This window comes from Notolepis coatsorum (genome assembly GCF_963971535.1).
Source record: "Notolepis coatsorum genome assembly, contig: SCAFFOLD_228, whole genome shotgun sequence".
Lineage (NCBI taxonomy): Eukaryota > Metazoa > Chordata > Actinopteri > Aulopiformes > Paralepididae > Notolepis > Notolepis coatsorum.
The window spans coordinates 196,226-219,620 of NW_028169331.1; the positions used below are offsets into that span (position 1 = coordinate 196,226).

At 44.1% G+C, this 23,395-nt stretch overlaps 1 protein-coding gene across 2 annotated transcripts in view; it reads left to right on the plus strand.

Moving 5' to 3' along the window:
* LOC311248738 (chloride channel protein 2-like) overlaps window positions 1–7,624 on the plus strand; it is a 154,980-nt gene extending 147,356 nt beyond the window's left edge. For both annotated transcript variants that reach the window (XM_084339569.1, XM_084339570.1), the window contains exon 21: window positions 232–7,624. In XM_084339569.1, the coding sequence (XP_084195695.1) occupies window positions 232–426 (195 nt within the window). In that variant the 3' untranslated portion in view covers window positions 427–7,624. The remainder of the gene's footprint in view (window positions 1–231) is intronic.
* The last annotated feature ends 15,771 nt before the right edge of the window (window positions 7,625–23,395 follow it).

Here is a 23,395-nt window from a genome sequence, read left to right on the forward strand (position 1 = left end):
AATTTTTTTTTGTCAATTTTCCATCAACACCGTATTTTTATTCATCAGTCATTGTGGGCAGAGCCTCTTATCTGTCGAGTTAGCATGAGAACATGTGCTGCTTTCACTTTAACTCCAATTGATTGGACGGTGTGCAGGTGTTGATGTATGTTTTATATAGCAGGGTTGTAGGTAACCTCCAGTAACCGATCCTCTTAACTCCTCTCGTCTCGCCCCCGCTTTCCCCCGCAGCTGCGCAAGGCCATCGAGGGCTCGGTGACGGTGAAGGGGGCGAAGGTGCGCCCCCCACTGTCCAGTTTCCGGGACAGCGGCACCAGCAGCAGCGAAAACGAGGCCACTGAACTCCACAAGCTGTGGGACCGCCACAAGAGCATGTCCCTGCCCCGCGTGCACATCCCCTCCGACTCCGAAGAGAAGTCCCAGTGAGAGGGGGGCCGGGACGGGCCTCTACTAAGCCACAAACACACATGAACCTCAGGGCCTGGATCCATATTTAATTCTGGAAGAAAAAAAGAGTTCTCTGCTTCTCGCCTCCTCCCGTGCCCCCCCCCCCCACCCCCCATTCCCAATCCCTCTCACTACTCCCCCACCCGCCACCATCACCCCCGTGCTCCCTTGCTGCTGTGTGGGGCCTCGCCCTGCCTTGCCACGCCACGCTCCCTTGGAGGATCCGGACACACCGTGCAGACTGTGCCCAGCTCTCCACTTGACCTTGGGAACCCACATCAGAGATGTAATTGCTGTGGATGGAGGGAGTGGAAAACTAAACAAAAAAGGATCTGAGGTTTCAGTGTAAAGTGAAATGAGAGTAAGGTTTCAATCTGAAAGACGAGACGATGGGGAAACAGGTGTAAGGTTTCAGTGTAAAGTGGTGGTCAAAACGAGACCATGGGGAAACGGGAGTAAGGTGTCAATCTAAAAACAAAAAGGGATGTAATTATTATTGTTTCTAAACGGTCTTTGGCTTGTCGGATCTTTTAGTTCATCCAGAATATGTGATCCAGAGTTTGTTGGAACCTGCAAAATATTTCTTCTTAAATTTTCTTTTATTTTAACAAAGTCTTCCATTTGCATAAAGAAATTTCAGCTACTGTAGTGGCAAAAAGTGAGAACCGGGATGTGTGCGTGTACATATAAGCGTGAGTGTATGTATTGAGAAGATGCGTCGGCCTGCGCGTGCTCGGATGAGGGAGGTAGTGAAACCACTTGTTTCTTTGTGTGATCGTTTTTCTTGTCTCCGCCTGACAAAAGGGGGCATTTCATTATGCGAGGATCCCTCTGTTAGCCAGAACAGTGGAAAAGAATGACTGTACTGTATATGTTGTGTTTTTACGATTTTTTTTAATCATCCAATTGGTTCTTATGATCCATTGCAGCCATTTTGAAAAAGTTACTTCATGAGGGTATTCTTGCTATATCTGGCTAAGTGAATAATCCTCCGTCTTGAAATACAACCAATGATGGCGTGGATGTAACTGGACTCTGCGCCGGAGCGACGCTGTAATCCCACGGCCGTAGGCAGTTCTCTGTACATCTGTGTTTTTGTCTTTCTATTCTTGCCACTACTCTGGTCTGGAGCCGAGAGGATGGTCTATGCAAGCGGATGTGTGGGCAAGTGTACGTATCTAAAGCCCTTTTCCTGATGCGCACTACACTCCTTTCATCACCACAGCCTTACGCACACACACACACACACACACACACACACACACACACACACACACACACACACACACACACACACACACACACACTAATAAGACCCAGACTGCACACTCCAAGAGGCAAGGTTTTCTTTTTCTCTAAATATAGCCCTTACTAACCCTTATCGAGAGTGTATTTGGCGGCCAGAGAGGATGGAGGGAGGGAGAGAGAGAGAGATAGAGAGACAACACAGAGCATCTGGGGGAGTTGAAAGAATGAAATCATCCCAATCATCATTACCTAACCAGCAGCTATGGAGCATTGTCATCAATCTGCCTTTGCTAGCCACGCTGGTGAACTTCCATTATTATGCCATGATGTCGCTAGCCCGCTAGTTAAATGACGTCAGAGTCGAGGGCGAGTTGTTTTGACATCTTCTAATGTGTACTGGCACCAGCTCGCTGAGTGTGTCTGCCACCCAAACTTGGATGTGTGGGTCAAATCTTCCATTCTGGCCCCCAAAAGGGCTCTGGAAAGGGATGAGATATTCCATTTGGTCTATTTTGATACAGTTTGACTATTATTTCTGGAGACTGATGTCTAATTTTTTTCTCGTGTTTGCCTGCAATCCGTATTGCATATGGAGGACCCTTCACTAGTGTTTGGTCATTCACTACTGTACATACTATACTATGCTATACAGTACATAGTAAGCATATTGAGCACTTTTAGAACATCCTGACATTTTAAACTAGATGAAACATAACTTAAATGGATTGATATTTTACTACAGTTAATGTTATTGATGCACTTTGTCTGTAACCCACAGAAGTGACATTCTGTTGGCCCTGCCCCCTGATTCAAAAGTTATCCTATATTTTCTGTATAATACTTTTCAGTAAAAAAAATTTATGTTTCATGGCATCGATAAGTCAGCTTAAAACTATCACAAGCTTTTGGGCATAAAAGACGTTTGAGTAGAATGGAGTTGACCAATACTGACCGATAGCATCACTGACACTGTAGCGTAGTCCAATGAGATGGACCAGTGAGAAACCACCTGAAGGAAATATTGAACTGACCAATACGGAGCGGTCATTCAACCACCAGCGGGTAATCTTAAAATGGACCAATGAGATGTCCAGCTCATAGTTAATGTTACACCACAACAAAGTTGCTTTGAGAAATAAAACTCTGGAGTTTTATGTGGTTAATGATTTCTTTGTTGTTGTTTCTGACATAGTAAGTAGGAGTAGGCTTTACGAGTGTATTTAGTGTGTATTTAATAATTTAAGGTGTGCTCTCCGGTTATTGACGAAAAGGATTGATTTGTCTTTCCTTTCATTCACCGCGCCCTCTCCCTGCCTTCCTTCCTAGTTTAGCGGTGTCAGGCACCTGATGTGCTAGATCGGAACACGGCAGTCCTCTTAACTGTGTTCTCTCCAAACGTTCTCCGAGTTTCAAGGCTACATCACAGGTCACGTGAATCTAGTGTTGCCCCGAGGCGTCCAATCTAGCACCAGAACACAGCTGTTCTTAGAGATAAGGCCACTTCTCTGTGTGTGTGTGTGTGTGTGTGTGTGCGCGCAGAAGGATAAAGTACAAGTTCTGTTTCGAGGATTGCCCATTTAGAGAAAGGTATGTCCACAGAATTTATTGTTTTAAGTGTATTCTTGTTAGCTAACATTAGTTGTGGCTCGTGTCTAAAGGGGGACAGTTAGTGACCTGGGCTGCATGACTGTATATGAGAAATCAACCTAAGGTAATGAATGTTAACATCAGCTGGCGTGATCATTAAGCTCAGTGGCATTTATATGTATTTACATTAAACTGTCTGTCTCTCTCTCTCGCTCTCTCTCGCTCTCTCTCGTTGGTTGGTTCTCTCTCTCTCTCTCTGTCGGTCCCTCACACTCTTTGGCCTCTACGTTGATGTCTTAACACATAATCACAGTGCGGTCATTTAACATTGTACCAGTTTAGCTAATGCTGTGTCTGACTCTTAACACGTTGTGTTTTTTTGGCTGTGCAGTAGCTTATTCAGGACCTTAATTCAGGATCTGTTCATATTTGACTTGATAGCACTAGTGTGAGTGGGGGAGAAATTGCATAATGGTGCCGCAACTGTAATTCTACAACATCAGATCTAGTTCTGTGATGTAGGCCACTAGGAAAACTAAAAGCCTTGTTTTGTTTTTTAAATGCAAATATGTCTAGCAGTGCTCAGAATGTCTCTACAGTTATGGGGACGCCTTAAAACACACACACACACACACACACACACACACACACACACCCACACACCCACACACCACTACCACTTTCACTGACATGTCTGATGAAATTGGATGTCTTGCATGGACACTGAATGTTTTTTAGGTGGTTTACTATTTGGTTAATCACTACTTAAGATCAAACACACATGTATGCTAACATAAGGCTATATGCATATATATTTATACATATATATATGTACATTCCATATAGGCTGATATGTTCAACTCAAAACACACACACATACATACAGGTGAAAAGAGCATGACTTGCATGAAGGAGTGCATGCTTTGAAGGCTGTGATTATTTAATTTTTTTTTTACAATTTAGGATATATGACCAAAAAAAGATGTATCTGAACAAAAACAATATAGGGAGAGTTAATGCTGTGTATTATTATTATTATATATCATTTGGACATTGTCATTATGTGGGATGTATGTTATTATGAATATGTTTTTATTCTCACAACTTTTGTGTTTTTACCATCCGATTATTTGTGATTTCCCTTTGATTGGCGTCATCTGTTCTACCAATGAGCTTTAATCGTTGCCTAATTGTTTTGTTTGTTTGTTGTTGTTGTTTTAATTAAAAGGGGGTTGGGGGCCTTTTGGTTTTGAAACACAAAGGTTTACAAATTAATATATTTAACATCATGGCTGTAATATAAAATCCTAATTTAATATCTTAACAAAAAAAATCTTATTTGACTGCTCTCTTTGGATCATGTGTTGGGGGCTATTAGCTACAGTATGCTCTCTTTGGAACATATGTTGGGGGCTATTAGCTACAGTATGTTATTGCAGTATGTGACTTTCCCCTCCATGTTTGATTCTTTCTATGTTGATTTTCATGTTGTCTTTCATGTTTGTTTGTTTGTATTGTCGGTAGGGCGACACGTCCGAGACATTTCTAGGGTGTACTGTTTATATGACATTTGTACAACACATTAATAACACTAATAACTAGCGGAATGAGAGCCACTGAGCAAAAAAAAAGAAAAAATCACTCCAGTAATGTGGGGCCCAGCGTGTGGTCTGAGGTCTGTCGCTGACATGTTCATTTCACAAGTGCCTGCATCGCTTCCCCTCTAACCAATGGGATTACACACAGGAATAATAATAAGCAATCACAACCTAACTCTTGGGGATTTTTATTTTTATTTTTTTTACAGCTTGAGTCTACAATATATTAATAACACCTGTGCTTTCAAGCAGACTGTGAATCCAGGGGAAGGTTATTGATTTGTCTTTATTAAGCTCACTTCAGATGTACGCGACGGAGACGAGATGAGAATTTCTAAGCCTCGAGTCGAGACTATTGGATTGTTCAAAAATATCGGCACGACTCAATATTAGGAATGTTTGTTCTGCTTTGTGTTGTACAGAGCGTGTACTTGCACATAATAGACGAGGCACTTACACACACACACACTTACAGGGTGGACGACGATGTGTCAGCGCAGTGTGCAATTATGCCCATATCACCATGGCAACCTGTCATCGTCAAACCCCCAGCTGCTAGCCCCCAGGGACAGACTGAGATGCGCAGCGTGTCTGATTGGGCTCTGTTCCGTTTTGTTTATGCTTCTCATCCGCTCTCATTGTTCTGCCGCCTTTCAGACAAAGCCACTATTCATTGTGTCAGCTCAGTGCAACTTGTCTCTCGTCTGCTTCCAGATTACAGTCGGAGCATATTTATTAATCGGTATTAATCAAAAATAGAATTGGTTGATTTAATTTTTTTTTGTCGTTTTGTTTTGTTTTTATGAATGATCCGTCTGTTGGTAATGGATTTTGTGCAATAACTTTCTTCATCTCAATTTATAACCTGATTTTAATCGATGACTTGATGTGAATGCGAGATAACCTTATTTTTGTAAAGAAATTTTTTGAAAAGTGTACCAGTGTAAAATATGTATGTAGAGGAGATTCTAATGAACAAACGCACAGGTGTGTGTGATGAAGGAGGGGACAGTGTGTGTGTGTGTGTGTGTGTGTGTGTGTGTGTGATGGTACACACATACAACACACACATCATTGGGGGGTAGGTTTTCCCACCAGCCTCAGTGAAAGCTGTTCTCTAATGGATACAGCCACACAAGAGAATTATAATTGCTGAACTATTAAAAGTGATACTGTACCTTGACATTTTGAATTTGAGTCCGTTATTATTCTTCAGACGCAGAACTGTTGATACAAAGTTGATTTCCCTCAGAAATGGCATCTTAGCACTGCATACACTGTAGTGTCTAGTAGTCCCTAGTAGATCCTTAGACCTCATACACTATATAGTCCCTAGTCGATCCTTAGCATACACTGTCTAGTCTAGTCCCTAGTAGATCCTTAGACCTCATACACTATCTAGTCCTTAGTCGATCCTTAGACACACCATCTAGTCCCTTAGACCTCATACACTATATAGTCCATCCTTAGACCTCACACACTATCTAGTCCCTATAGTAGCTCCTTAGATCTCATACACTATCTAGTCCCTACTATCTCCTTAGACCTCACACACTATCTAGTCCCTATAGTAGCTCCTTAGACCTCATACACTATCTAATCCCTATAGTAGCCCCTTAGACCTTATATAATATCTAGTCCCTAGTAGCTCCTTGGACCTCATACACTATCTAATCCTTATAGTAGCCCCTTAGACCTCATATAATATCTAGTCCCTAGTAGCTCCTTGGACCTCATACACTATCTAATCCTTATAGTAGCCCCTTAGACCTCATATAATATCTAGTCCCTAGTAGCTCCTTAGACCTCATACACTATCTAGTCCCTACTATCGCCTTAGACCTCACACACTATCTAGTCCCTATAGTAGCTCCTTAGACCTCATACACTATCTAATCCCTATAGTAGCCCCTTAGACCTCATATAATATCTAGTCCCTAGTAGCTCCTTGGACCTCATACACTATCTAATCCTTATAGTAGCCCCTTAGACCTCATATAATATCTAGTCCCTAGTAGCTCCTTAGACCTCACACACTATCTAGTCCCTACTATCGCCTTAGACCTCACACACTATCTAGTCCCTATAGTAGCTCCTCCCTATAGTAGCCCCTTAGACCTCATATAACATCTAGTCCCTAGTAGCTCCTTAGACCTCATACATTTCCTGGGATTGCTGGTTGCAAGTTTTACCTTGAACCACCTTGGGCCTGGTTTTACCTTGAACCACCTTGGGCCTGGTTTTACGAGAATAACATATTTCCAAGAGATTAATTGAATCTGGCTCATTTATTTACCTATACTATCAAACTAGTCTGCTACATTTTATTTTAAGGAATGTGTGGCAGTTTCCATAGTGTGATGTGTGTCGGGTGAAGAGGGAAAATTAAACGACTAGAAGTCAAAACGTCAAGGTGTTCAATGAAATCCTGTTAAAGTCCTTAAACAAGCCACATTTTTTTCTTTGTTTGTTTGTATAAAGAAATCTGTTGCACTTTTGAGAAACGTATCATCACTCGTACGACAAGAGAGATGACCGACCCGTCTCACTCCTCAAGCCTCTCTGGATTCTGCTTCTCAGGACTGTAGCTCCTGTATCCACTGTCAGTTTTATCCTCAGCTCTCCTCACCTTCACTGTCAAGGTACTTGATACGATCTGATCCTGTGACAGTACGTTGAGGGGGTTATCTTTATAGCCACTCCTGTCGTGCTCTCATGTTGTACATAGCCCCCACCCCACGCAAGGGCCAAAATCAAGACTAGGCAAACAAAATCCAGAGCTTATTTCTCACATGGACAAATAAACGTGATGTTTTGTATATCAGGGATGAATAAAAGATTTTAACAAAGGATGATTCTTGGAGTCTTATCTTAAATCAAAATTCCATCTCTCTTTTCTCTCTGCAACTATCCTTTTTTTGTCTTTTCTGCCTGTTGTTTTTGTCTGTCCTCTCACCCACCCCAGCATCTTCTGCGAAAGCCCTGGAACATATAGACTACCCTCTTTGTCTGGTCCTCACAAAAAAAACGCCCAACCATTTTTCCATTGAACAAAGCTGACAGACGGTCCTCACAAGTATAGATGTGTGTGTGTGTGTGTGTGTGTGTGTGTGTGTGTGTAGTTGAAGACTGTCTATATACTAATGCCCAGATAAGGTCTTAATTAGCTGAAGGAGTGGTTAAGTAGGCCTGCCCTGGGTCCCACAGTGAGGTTCAGGTGTGAGCAGCAGACCCTCTCTCCCTGTGGAGTCTGGAGAGAGGCTCTGTGTGTGTTGTGTGTCTAAGCAAGATGAACATTGATAGAGATACTGCTGTGGTTGTGTGGGTATAGAGAGAGAGAGACAATCCATTGTGTGTTCATTTCCCTGTGTGTGCACATCTGTCTTGCTCTGTGTCCCAGATGGTGAGAAGTTTAGAGAGGTGTGTGCATGCATGTGTACTCTTGTGTGTGTGTTGTGGAGAGTTGAGCATCTCTTGAGAGACTGTGATTGTGTGTGCAGGGTTTCTATGTGTCTACTAACCCAGATGTTCCATTGCAGATTAGGACGTTGTGTCTATGTCCCCTGTGTAATCTGTAATCCACTCTAATCTAACTTTCAGTCAACAGCAGGGAGATGAGATAACAATATGCCACAATCCTGTTACTCTTGGATTATTCACAGTTTTGCGTGTGTGTAGGGGGTTAAAGAGTGAAACAAACAGAGGTATTTTTGTGGATTACACAAATATCTCAAACTATGATAAAACTTCTGAAATTTTATTTGTTGACAGGCAGTCAGCAGTCATATTCAGGATATTTCAGTATTGTGTTGGCACATATACTCGATATACCCACTGTATAGTAACATAGATGAGCTCTTATCTGGGTTATACAGTAATGTGTGATATCTTGGGATAAACCGACATTCAGGATATACCCTCTGAAACCCACATAGACCCATTTTTGTCTTCTTTAGAAGGGGATGGGGATCTTTAGGGGGAGATAACGGGTCAACAGTAGATGATCTTTAGGGGGAGATAGCAGGTCAACAGTAGATGATCTTTAGGGGGAACCCATTTTCATTCAGATATCTTGAAGTGAAAGGTCAAGGGACCCCTTTGACACCAGTGGATACCTTGGGGTGTCTAGTTTATACCAATATCTTCACTCTAGCTGAGCCACAGCCTCAGGAAGTCTATACCACTATGCACTCGAGCTCGTCTCGAACAGCACCACTTACCATCAGCCACCAGAGGTGTACTCCACCTGCTGACATATTGGATTTGGATAAAAGTGTCAGCTAAATGACTAAATGTTAATGAAAGACAGTCCTGCCAGCGATCCTGCGGGTCTCCGAGGGTTAACTCTTTACCCTGTTTACTGTGGACAGTCTGTGTACGTTTCCTTTCCATGGTAAGACTCTTTGTACTCATATAGCCTATAGGGTAATAGGTGTCTTGATCTCATATCCGGGAACGAATTTAGCAAATATTATTATTATTTTGTATCCACTTTTTCTCCCATTTTCTATTTTTCTCCCATCCCAATTTCGTATTGTCCAATTCAACCCTCCCCTATCTCGAACGCTGTTTCATGCCTCCCACAAGCCGGCTATAATGTGGACGTGTAAGCCATACATTGCACGAGTCCCCTCCGGTACTCGAGGTAGTAGCCGTCGCATCTTTTCACCTGCACAGCGCGATCTTTCAGCGTCAGGGGTCTGCGCTTTGGAGGGACGCCGCCCCCGTCGCTTCCTGATTATACTGCGCAGGCGCACCAACCGACCTGTAGGAGTCGCTGTCCACAACGTCCGATTCCCACCCATCAGTTTCTCACCCCCTAATACTGCCAAATGTATTAGTACGAACGACCAGCCAAACTGAAAGCAATGTGGAGAGCTGGGCTCGAACCCAGCATCTCCAGCATTGGAGGTGAGCGCCTTGCCCACTGCACCACCTAGCCGCCCGCACATTTTGTTTTTAGGTGGTGGGAGTGGGGTAACCTTTCAGGTGAAAGTTATTATGGCTTTACAGCTTGGCCAAAAAGTGGCAATTCCCATTCAAAAGTCCGTCCAGGCTTGGGCTCTAGAGCTCTAAAAATGCATATTAACGTTATATAGTATATAATGTTATATATCATATTAACACCTATTATACTGGTTGTATGTAAACTAATAACTGGTTGGTATGGCTACAAGACATCCATTAAAAATATATATAATATATATATATATTCAGGTTTCATTCTGACAAATTACACGGAACAACAACAGCTCCATGTAATTGTTTTTTTTTCTTCAGTTATCCAGAGTTAAATGGCTTTTCCTGCAAAGTAATACCCTGGGGAGCTGAGAATGAATGAATGAATTAAACATGGAGAAGAAAAGAGAAAAAGAAGAAAACTCCCCCAACGTTACCGTACTCATTAAGCACCAATCAGATGCCTCCGTCCATATTGGCACAGACAAGGTACAATGCTTGTCAAAACACAGACCTCCAGGGCCCTGTTCCTCGTACCTGGCTAACTGAGTTAGCCGGATCATTTTCAGGATAACTTGACATAAGTCAGACCTTTCGGTTCCCCGAAGCACGTTTTTCTAAATCACTATGGCAACAGATAAAAAAAAGTTCAAACTCGATCAGAATCGATTTTCAGCTTGTGGCACCAGCGTGCATACGTACACATATACTATCGATAATCTAGCGTTTATTTGAAAACGATTCATAAATAGGCCGATAAATGACAACGTTCTAGAATATTACAGTACAGGGCGATTATCATGGAATCTTTTCCCCCCCTTGAAAACGAGGGCTTTTCAAAATGCTATAAAACGCAAATGAACGGATTAAAAAAACAATCCGCTTCGACAATGTTGACTGGAAATGAGTCATTGATAAGCGACGGGCAGATTAGACACATAGCCATAATTTAAAACATAGATTAGGCAATATTAATGCTAACATTGAAGTGGATGGTGGGCATTCAAGCACTAAATGTGCGCCCCCTGCTGGGCACTGAAAGTGTTAATGTAATCATAATAATTCACCACCTTCATAAGAATTTGACACTTGACAGCGTAATACCTTTCTTGGAATTGTTGTTTATTACATAAACAAAAGCCTCAGATCAGATGGAAACCAATTCTGTATTGTCCTTGAAAAGTCTTTGGAAGAAAACTAAATTCATTATTCTAATGATCTCTCCTTTCACCACGCTCGGTGGTCGTCGCGGCCTAGCTGTTATCCAAAAGCCTTCTTGTCGTCGTGGTCGTGCCACGTCAGTCCTCCCCTCCCTTTCCCCGCGAGGGGAGGGGGAGGGGGAAATCGCTTCAAAGTCTCTGGTGGTTCTTCTCTTTTGTGGGATTAGTTTCTTAGTCCAATGGTGGCTAAGGCCTTGTCGTTAGCCAAAACCCTTCTCCCGTTAGCCGAAGCTAATGATGATGTGTCATCTCCCCTCCCCCACCGGCGAGGGTAAGGGAGGGATGAAAAGTCTCTGATCCACGTCCGCTCGCGTCAGCTTCGTGTCTAGATCTAACTCACACGCGGAAGAACACTCACATTATAATAATCATCATCATCATCATTATCATCAATGACAGGCCCCGCCCCTCTTCTGGTTGTCATGTGACGCGCTGTCATGGCAACTGCTGTTCACCCCTTCACACACATTAAAAACTTCTGTTTCATTGATGTCAAACTCTCTCTCTGACCATTCTGCCTGCTGCTGTTCTTATCAGTTGTTATGTGCTGATTGCGACCCTGGCATGCCCTGGGCTCTATCTTAGTCTGCTGCTAAATACATTGCCTCTCTCTCTCTCCGACCGCCTCCACCACCATGCACATCTACCCATCTGACCTAGCACCGTTAGATGCTGTCATCTCCCCCAATATATACATTACATACATTGAAAAACCTCGACATCCTTCAGACTTAAGTACTGTTTTGGGGGATTTGTACTTATTATTAGGTTTGTATACTTTGTACTTTTACTCCATTACATTTCAGAGAAAAAAAACATACTTTTTACTCCTTGCATTTCAAATACAGACCTACAAAGTACAAAGTACAAATCTCACAGGTCCGACCATTTTAATTAGTATATTTTAATTGTTTATCTGGCCGAACTAACGTTAGCGTTATTAATCCTGCGACCGCAGGTAAACAGCCAATCAAATCCCCATCAATGGAAAATTAACCCGCCCATACCCATGCTGATTGGTCCTTGTGCAACACTAGAAAGCTGGGGTTCTTTGATTAAACACCTGCTATCAGAAGAATAGACAGTCAGATCCGCATTATGCTGTGGTTAATATTGTGATATTATTCAGGGTACTCCAGTATTCTGTCTTTAATATTGTGATATTATTCAGGGTACTCCAGTATTCTGCCTTTAATATTGTGATATTATTCAGGATAATCCAGTATGCTGTGGTTAATATTGTGATATTATTCAGGATACACCATTCTGTTTTTAATATTGTGATATTATTCATGCTGTGATGTGAATGCCGTCCATGTTAGTTTACTTTCAATGGAGAAGTGCATTAAATAATTTTTATGCAAAAAAAGTGTCCTCTGTTCTTTCATTTCAGCATTGTCTATTGCAGAACACATTCCATTGTGGGCAGAGTGTATGCTTGGTTTCATTCCAGCCTTGCCTAAACACCAGCTGATGATTTCACTAATTGGCTCACCTCTTCAACTAACTCACCTGGTGCAATGCATAGTTAAAATGAAAACTTGGCCCACGATGGAATGAGTTTGAGACCCCTGGTCTATCCCTTTAAAAAGAAATGTACTTTAACTTTTTAGTACTTAAGTTCATTTAAAAGTCGGACTTTTTGACTTTTACTCAAGTGTGTTTTTAGCCAGATACTTTGACTTTTACTTGAGTCCGATTTTGAGACGGTACCCATACGTTCACTTAAGTATAATTTCTGGGTACTTTTTACACCCCTGGGCTAAAGTAGAACTGCTTGTTGCTCTTGGTAAAGGCATTTATGTGATGGGAAGCCACGCCTCGAAAGAACGTTTATAAAATAATCCACTTTTTTTGTGTTTGTGCGTGTGTATGTATGTGTGTGTGTGTGTAGGTGTTTGTTTGTGTCCCGAGCAGAAACTGGGAGTGGGAGAGATGACTTATGACAGCCATGAAAATTTCATCTCTGTAAGGCGTCATGTCAGCCCAATTACTATCCCCAGCCTTTCGCGGCTCAGGACAAATGTTCATTGTTGTTTGGCACCGACGCAGGTAATATCCTCTCATTTATTCATGAAGAGAAATGCTCTCTTACCTCAGTGCTGCAGACTCGTTTTGATTCAACTCAAAGTGGCAGCCCATTCGGGGGCCAGACTAGTTCACCCACGCAGAAACGCAAGATATCGAACCACGTGAAACATTTACAAATGAAGCCTATTACTTCCCAAGCTTGATTCAGCTAATTATACCACTGAATGACACAACATGACAGTGTCTGGGATATTATGGATTCAGTCCGACTGCCACTGCAGATCCTAGGTGTGAATGTGATAACTCTGAATAGTTTTCATTCCAATCTTTTGAAATTTGCGGTGCATATTCATAACCCCTAAAGGAAGAGCCCTACTGATTTTGGTGACCCCATGACCTTTCCTCTAGCGCCACCATCGGGTCAAACTTTACATTTTGAAACTAGACATGATGATGGCGGGTATATATATATATAATCTGAACTGTGGAGGAGTAGTTCATGTTTTTAGTTTTATGAGAATAGCGCCACCATGAGGTGAGATGACTCAAAACCTAACAGGCCTCATCGCTATTGTAAGTCAAACATATATGCATTTCACAAGTAACAAATCACTTCCTGTTTACCATGCTTTTTTTTCCAAACTGTTATTGGATCTGGCGGTCATTATGGTTTGGCCTATCAATTATCTTAATTTTTTATCCACTTTTTCTCCTATTTTTCAATTTTTCTCCCATCCCAATTTCGTGATTCCAATTCTTCCCTCCCCTGTCTTGAACGTTGCTAGACTATGCCTCCCACTGGTCGGCTGTAGTGAGGATAGAAGCCTTGCATCACGTGTCCCCTCCGGTACACGAGGAGGCAGCCTGACGTATCTTTTCACCAGACAGCTCGAACTCTCAGTGGCGAAGAGTAACGCGTGGGAGGCTCGCGCTGCCCCAGATACTTCCTGTTTCTGCTGTACAGGGGTCACCCAACCGACCTGTAGGAGTCGCTGTCCACAACGTCCAATCCCCACCCACCGGCTTTCCCACCCTCTAACACTGCCAATTGTGTTAGTATGACGGCCGGCCAAGCCGGTAGCAACGCAGAGAGCTGGGCTCGATACCAGCATATCCTGCGTTAGTGGCGAGTGCCTTGCCCACTGCGCCACTCAGCCGCCACATGGCCTATCAATTATCTAAATGACACATGTAAAGATGTTAGTCACCAGATTCCCCCCGGCAAGTTTGGTGAGAATCAGGTGAACAGGCTAGGGGGAGTAGGGAAAAAAGGCAAAATGGAAGAAATTCCAATATGGAGGTCCTTATGGAAAATGTGTTGTCCATGAGTAGACACATCACTGGATATCATTTTTTTTTTTTTACTTTTCCCCCCTTTTTTTCTGTGATTTTTCTCCCCATCCCAATTTACCTCTCCTGCCAATTCTCCCTCCCCTGTCCTGATCGTTGCTCGCATATGCCCCCCACTGGCCGGTTGTAGGGAGGATAGAAGCCTTGCATCACATGTCCCCTCCGATACATGTGGAGGCAGCCTGTCGCATCTTTTCACCTGCCAGCGCGGACTCTCATTTGGCGAGGAGTAATGTGTAGGAGGCTCACACTGCCCCCGCCATTTTTTCTGACTTTGCTGTGCAGGCGCCCCAACCGACCTGTAGGAGTCGCTGTTCACAACGACCAGACTACCACCCTTCGACTTCCCACTCGCTAACTCTGCCACTTGAGTTAGTATGACGGCCGGCCCAAGCCGGAGGCAACGCCGACAGCCGGATTCGAACCCGGTGTCTCTTGCATTTGGTGACGAGCGCAATGTCCGCTGCGCCACCCAGCCGCCCCTACTGGATATCAGTTTCATGACTGTATGATTAACGGACTAACTACTATTCAACAGCTCGGAGTAGGGGCGTGGTTGAAAGGTAGATTTAGAATTAGGGCCATTCAGCTAATGTCTAGTTGGTCCTAGGAGCTTTGCGCTCTGAATCATAGATGCTTTTTGTAAGTTAATATTTAGACAGTGTGAATTGTTTATGTAGTAGTAACCAGTGTTGGGCAGTAACGCATTACTTAGTAACTACTGTAATTGTTATTTGTTACTTTCCCAGTAACAAGTAAAGTAAGTGTTAACAGAATTCGGCTATAGGGCGACAATAATGTGGTCAAGAGGCATGGTTTCTATCTTGAGCCTTAACTGGCATGGTTTATTATTCACATGGCAGAGCAGTAACACTACAGGTCTTCTCTCACTGAGAGACTGGGGGAAAGAGAAAGAAGTGGGAGGAGACACCTCTATTTATACTAGTCACCTGGTGGTGTTCCCGAGAGTCTCCGCCTAGAGCGCTTGAAGTAGATTCCCAAGCTAAATAACAGTTCTGCTCTGTATCAGAACCGGGTGGTTAGTACTCTGCGTTGTTTCAATAACTCTAAAGCTCTGGGAATTACTTATTATCTTCTCAGCGGTGCAGGCAGAAGGAATCAGGAGGAAAAGGTTATAACAACAGCTGTTTAATCAAAGTTAAGAGTTGTATACAAATTACAATAAAGAATGCTATAATTGTGATCAAAGACACTATGCCGTCTTGATAACAACTAGACTAATATTACAGTATAAAGAATGATAGTTGATAAGTTGTTGATGGTCTTTGTTGTCTGGCTGACAACCAAAGTATAGTTTTGTTTTCCCTCCAAAAGCGATGTCCTTTGTTCTTCTGCTGACCTGCCCGCCTTGAGTGTGGATGGGTGGTAAGAGGTGTTGTCCTGTGAGTTGGGTTTCCAGAGTGTCTCTCCCCCTCACAACATCCCATCTTATCTCAAGGCGCAGGGTCTCGTTGTGATGACATCATAAGCTGTGGTTTGTCCAATCACCGCCTCTCTATGTTTGAATGCAAACGGAGGCGGTCCTTACACAGTCAACAATATATACTTTCATTTGTTTCATTCAATCTAACAATCTACTTTAATACATTGCTTTTATTCATTTCCTAATATCTATTCCTAATATCTATATTTGAATTACCATTGATCACATAAACACAGAGATATTATACTTGAACACATTTCTTTTCATTAACCTATTTTCACTTTAAGTGAAAACTAATTACATAGTTTAAGTATGACTTCTCAGAATTCTTACCCCAATATAAACAAACCTATTCTATTTATATTTTAACTTACATCATCTGATTTTACACAGTTTAATACTTTTAGCTTCAGAATTATTATCCCAATGTAAACACTCCTAATTATATTTCATATCAAAACTAAGTTGTTTATGAGGTGTGTGTGTCATGCATTTGTTCTCTGTGTGTGTGTGTGTGTGTGTGTGTGTGTGTGTGTGTGTGTGTGTGTGTGTGTGTGTGTGTGTGTGTGTGTGTGTGTGTGTGTGTGTGTAATCAGACCTTTGATGGTCACAGGCAGCCATCAGATACCAACTGCATGTGACCTAATCATTGTTGCGTTAGCTGTTTACCCATCCCCGCTTGTAAACAGTTGCTCTATTGTCTTGGAGGAAACTTGTCTACAGCAGCTGTCCTCACAGGACCGGTTCCACAGATCACACAGGATACATGACTCTGTATCTTTAGTCTGCAGCTGTTGCCCACACTTTGTATGCAAATTCACCTTTGTTTGTGAGCTCAAGATCCCTGTCCACACACACCCTCTATGAATTGTTCCACTTTGACTGTTTCTATAAGACTTTTACACATTAGTTTGATTTGACCTCCCATTAGGATGATCTATGTTAGAATCTACCACATTTCCACACTCGGATAGTTTATCTATCCTTAATATGTCAAACATAGATCTTAATTTCTACACACTACTTTCCGGATAAGAATTTAAGACATTTTAAATCATATTTGGATAAAATACATATGGGTTGCCCCACTCAGATCCTAAAATTCAACCTAACATTCGTTTTCTATATCTCTTTCTTATGTATAATTATAAATTCAATATAACACCGTTATTAGCAGTTTCAGTTTTTTTGATCCCGTGTACAGTCTTTAACAACCTGTTTTCGTACCAAGATCAATTTCCATTGGTTTCAACTGTGAGTTGTCAAATTCTGACTTGGAGCAGTGAGGAGGGGGGTCAATGTTTTCTAGATTGACCCGGCCTCCTCTTTATCGCTCAGAGCTGGTGCAGTTCACGACTGCTGAATGGTGCCACCCATTCTGGGAGGTGGAATTAGAAAGCAAATTGCCTTTCTATCACACCCCGTCTTCTGTCGAGAACATCTTGACTCGTGTTGACCTCTATTAGGGGGTAGAACCCCCTGCTGTATTTTTCTATTGCTGTCACAGCGGTGGGGAGGTCGTCGCTGGCTGCTCAACCCCCGTTGACCCTTGGATTAGTGGAAGAGGTTTGCTTCTCCCCCCCTCCGCCTGGTCGTTGATAGGGGCGATAGCAGCTCCCCCCTTTCGCTTGTAGACCCCCTGGTCAATGGTTAAGGCCTTGCGTCTGTTGACAGCCGGAGTTGTTGCTGAGGCCTAGCCGCCTGTCTCCTCGTTGGTTGCCTGTCGTTTCCCTCTGAAGCCTCAAGACCCGGTCACTGCGTTGGCCGGAACTCTCCCGGCCTGAGAGGTAGGCTTCTCCTGGTTCTCTTGGTACCCGCAGTGTTGTGGTTCCCCATGGAACCGCTGGGTAGACACTAGCCAGTGTCCTGGATCAACAGTACCGATGGAGTCCTTGGTCTTCCTCGTACCACACTCTGATGACTGCTGACTCCCCAATCTCCCCTCCGTATCCTGCAGTGAGTATATATCGCTTCGGTGGACAGTGCAGGTCACTTCTACCACAACAATTGATTGAGAATCCATACTTTTCCTCCCTCAGACTCTCTTTACTGGTCTGAGTTTTGACAACTTTCTTTTCCAAATCATTTATCTATATATTTCATGGCTTCTAGATCATTAATTTTCAAAATTCTGAAAAATTCACATGGCTCTCATTATATTTATGCTGTCAAAACAGTATACTCCACCATCCTTCGATGTGGAATATACATTCAAACATCGTTACCTTCGTCCCCGGACAGCCGCACCCCGGACCGGACGGTCAGCACTGACACATCCACTCTCCCAGTAATTCTGTGTGTATGGCAACAAATCACAGTCTGCCTTAAACACACATCTACCACACTCTCCGCCAGCCTTCATCAAGCCCACGGAGTCCCCCACAAGCCAATCATCAATTGCACATGTTCACACCCTACACAAAGACTAATTTGGCCAATAGCGACCAAACCTATTGAGCTTTATTAATGTACAGAGAATCATGCTTCCCAACACTTTCACCAATCACGACACACCCCCAGCCCCTAAAACCGGGTATTCAATGGGCGGAGAACAAAAATCCATGAACCAGCTCATGTCCATTCACTTTGTTCCCAGTCCATTTTACAGACATATACTACCCAGTCCTGATGTGTCGAGATCACTCCCAGCTTGCCAGGTACCCTAAGAAAAAAATATATAGAAAGAAAGGAAACAGAAAACAAAACATACAAAGAAAAACCATGCCAAACCAATAAATGAAAAAATAAACCAAACTTGTGAGCTTTTTCTTTTTTCTTTTCAACTAATCTTTAACCTATCATCTAGAGGCTTATGCACCCCTGTATTAACTAAGAAACAAAAAAGGGAAATCAAATGAATAAACAAAATGAACGCTCCCGGCCTAAGTCAGGAATTGCTCGTAACACACTAGAAAAGAGAAGTTCTACAGAAAAATAAATAAACACCTATATCTATTGCTCATAACTGTTAATACCCATCTATCAATACTATAAAAAACTAGAAACAACTATGGGTCTTTTTAATCTCCTAATCATCGCACTCCACCCTTTGACCAATCTGAATATTGACCAAGCATGGATAATTTACTGACCACTAGCTTCCGCAGTGTCAATATTAACTGTTTAACATAATTTGATTTTCTTGTTAGTCTGATTAGTTCATGCATTTGTCAGTTAATCATACATCCATTTTTAGTAACTTTCATTCATAATCTAATCACCTAACCCCTCTATTTATTTTTTATTCTATTTTTATTCTAATCTAATTAGGAGCATATTTTATTATTCAATATATCCCACCTTTACCCTAGTCAGTTGCATATATTTTTATTCTGCCGGTGGCCTCTGCAGACATGACCTTTGAAAATGACCTTTCACTCCACAGATCCAACAACACTGGCTGTCTCCCCCGGGTTGTGGGACCCGGTGGGTCAGCCGCCTGTGACCGGATGACCCTGGGGTCATCGGGCCCAGAACATGTCCTGGCTGTATGCCATCATCGCCATGGTTCCCTGGAGCCTGTTCTGAGGAGAAAGCCACGTACCTATTTGGTTCAGTCACAGTCCCTTGAGCACATTCCCGAGAAAGGTGTCCAAGAGTCCCGCACGACCAACACTCCATCCGCCGCACCGCGTATCCATTCGGATTCCTGCCTCTGCCTCCACCTCTTCCTCGTGGTTGCCACCCGATTGCTCCTCTTGATCTTTGTTGTTGTTCCGGCGCAGGACCCCCTTGTGGCCCCAACTGGGCCCGTCTCTGGCCATCTGGTTCTCCATTGGAACCTGTCTCCCCTCCGGGCTGTGTGGACTGGATTAGGCCTTGGAGGTATTCCACTACCTGTCTAGCCTCGGCTAGCTGTTGTTCTAGAGGGAGGCACGTCTTCCCCTCTTCCTCCACCCTGGCCCTTGCTGACTGACTCCTAGTCATCGGGCCACATCCCTCAGTTTGGCACTGATGGTGGGGGTGGAGAAAACCTGGGCACGAGACACAGGTGGGCTGTAGAAACTGTTCATGTATTATCCCATACCTGTTGTCGGTCTCCGTACGGCCAGCGTCAACTCCCTGGGACTGCTGCAACAACATCGCTCTCCTCAGTTGCTTTCTTTGTCTCTTGGTTAACTGGCAGTCACCTGCAACGGACACTTCAGCGTGGATCGACTCGGGTAATACAGTTGTCTCTGGGTCGCTCGCTGCAACGACTCCCTGTGGCGGAGTAAAAGACATTATTTCCAGTCCCTCCGTCACACTGGACACTAGCGGGGAGTCGATCACATTCCAGTCAATCAGGTTAACGTCACTGTTCAATTCGGTCAATGTAATGTCTGCAGAGGTTATCGGCATTACCCCACTACCGGCATTATTTCTTTTGATCACCTTTCGTAATCTCTTTTTCTGCTTTTTGATTTGGGTACGCATTCTATACCGGCCCCCTTTTTTACATTTGAATACAAGGTTCTGTAATGGCCTGAATATCTTTGGCCATTTTTTCGTCACTTTTATTGTGACATCTCCAGTCGTTGAAATAGACAGATTGTCTACCCTTTCTATGGTTAGTGCATCTAACCCTCCAGTTGCTCCTATCTGTGTATTTTCCATTCTCACCTTTCTTCAAACACTCGTAATACCACCGTTTGGAAAGCAAGTTTCTCTGTATTCAAACTATTTTTTACCAAACTTGAGTTAATTTCCCTCACACTTATATATTGGTGCAAACAGGAATTGATAACTTGCTGTGTGATACTATACCCCCCGACTTTCAACAGTCTCTTTGATTTCCCTGTTGGGGTTCGAAATTGTCAGCGCTGGCCGTCCGTCCTGGAGCAGCTGTGAAGAGAGAAGAAAAAATACACTTAATTATCAGTGACATTTCCCGTTCACAATCCATAATTTATCTTTAAGGATGGAATGTCGGGCATCTCCTATACTAAAAATCACTTGAGAGCATTTGTGCAATTTTCATTTTGATTTATCAATGACACAGCCTTAATCTTTTTTCAGTTGTCTCCATTGGAAAACCAGAACTCTCAATCCCGTTGTCATGATCCTCCTTAACACAACTCCGGGGAACTTATTTTGCATCAGCCTTCTCCTTCTGTTGGTCAATCAGAAATTTGTTATTCACAGCCTATCATTTCTAAACATCTGTATTGGACATGGTAATTTAAGTGAATAATCTCACTTTTACTCTAATTGTTCTTTGCAAATGACTGTGTATAATTACGCTTTATCTTCGCTTCTATGTGTAACTATATTTATTTCTGTCCGTGAAAGCCTAACACTGTATTCCGCTCATATTACATTATACATATCAGTAACATACATATTTTCCCACACAACTTCTCACACAGTTACTATATTTCCCCCGTAACACCTAACCCCTTAGGTGTTAAAACGCGCTTCTCACGAGAACAGAAATCAATTTTCAGTGCCTTATGTCACTGAAGTCCCCGTGCATTTAGAACAGTGTCACACAACCCGTTCATAAACACAGGTGCCGACACCATCCCCACATTGAAATCCCTGCCGACCAATGACATCTCACTGGTCAACCTAACTTGTAGCCCACGGCGTCCCCCTCCAGCTTGCAATCCTGGAGCGTGACACCCCGGGCTTCCTACTCAAGGACATCCAAAGTCCATTCCACTCACAACCACTGCCACACACACACAGCACCTCCGACACCACTCAACCACCGTAACCACAGTCACCCAAATACACACAATATAACCCAATGCGCGCAGTGTGGCAGCGAGCACCCCCGCCACGACGTCCAGCAGTCCCTGTACCCCCGCTAAAATGAAAATGTGCGCAGTGTGGCAGCGAGCATCGACGAGTCGCACACATAGCCATCCCCGTCACCACGTGGAGGCAGACAGTGAGCTACGACGATCTGTCTACCCACACCCCCATCACAGGCGCAGCCGAGCAGAGTAAATATGCTCCGACTTACGGCCCACCAACATGAACGCCACACAAAAAACACTGACACGGAGTCCACCGCGTTGCCCCGCGTCAGCAGCGATACATTTCTCCGTTAAGTCAAGAGACCGGAAGGTGGCCGGAGACCTGGAGAGAGCCAGAAAGTACGGCCCCATCGCCGGTTGAGTACGGCATCATTGCCCTAACGCCAGCCAATACCACTACCAGCACCAGAAATTCCCTAAAAATAACAATAAAACTGAATATGGAACAACAACATACACTAAACAAGTCCCAAACTCAACCAACTGCCTTTGAACCCTACAGTAAACAGCAATAAACAATAAACCTAGCACTACACCGCGTTCGAAACCCATAAAGAAAACAACACATTTATATACAGGCCCAAACTAGGAGAGAAAGAGAGAGCGTTTCGGGGGGGCCGAGGGGGGAAACAAATATGGAACGAGAGCCCTCATTCATACCACACCACATCACAACATAGTCTGTGCCCATACCCATGAGGGGAGTGAGGGGGAGGGAGTGAGCGAGAGGGAGAGAGCGAGAGGGGGGGTGGGATAAGAGAGATAGAGAGGGGGGGAGGTGAGAGGGAGAGGGAGAGAGGGGGGAGGCGAGAGGGAGAGGGAGAGAGGGGGGAGGCGAGAGGGAGAGGGGGGGGAGGAGAGAGAGAGAGGGGGGGTGAGAGAGAGAGAGGGGGGGTGAGAGAAGGAAAGAAAGAGAGGGGGGGGTGAAAGAGAAAAAGAGAGGGAGGGGGTGAGAGGGAGAGGGGGGGGAGGAGAGAGAGAGAGAGGGGGGGTGAGAGAGAGAGAGGGGGGGTGAGAGAAGGAAAGAGAGAGAGGGAGAGGGGGGGGTGAGAGAAGGAAAGAGAGAGAGAGGGGGGGGGAGGGGTGAGAGAAGGAAAGAAAGAGAGGGGGGGGTGAAAGAGAAAGAGAGAGGGAGGGGGTGAGAGAAGGAAAGAGAGAGAGGGAGAGGGGGGGGGGTGAGAGAAGGAAAGAGAGAGAGAGAGGGGGGGAGGGGTGAGAGAAGGAAAGAAAGAGAGGGGGGGGGCGAAAGAGAAAGAGAGAGGGAGGGGGTGAGAGAGAGAGAGAGGGGGGGGGGGTGAGAGAGAGAGGGGGGGTGAGAGAAGGAAAGAGAGAGAAGGAAAGAGAGAGAGGGAGCGAGGGGGAGGGGGGGCCAAGGCCCCACAATCCACCACCAGATTAAAGCACAACAATCCAATCTCACTTTACCAGCACACTAACCCCCAAATGAAAACGTCCTGTGAGCAGAACCCAAAAAATAAACTCATCCTGTCCTCTTCTGCCCCCTACCGTATCCCCAAATAAACTCCACCTTCCCCTTAACAATGGACGCTTGGTGCCCCTACTAAGATGGACGCCGGCGCCCCTACCAAGATGGACGTCCCATCGCGAGACATCCCGAGAGCCCCGTCATGCCATGACGTCAGCACAGTTAGCTTAGCATATTAGCTTCGTCAGCCACGTCGCAGGCCGCCAGACCGCGCATCCTTATGACGTCACAACCGGCGACCGCTTTTAGTCGTTAGCGCGGCTAGGTAGCATTAGCTTAGC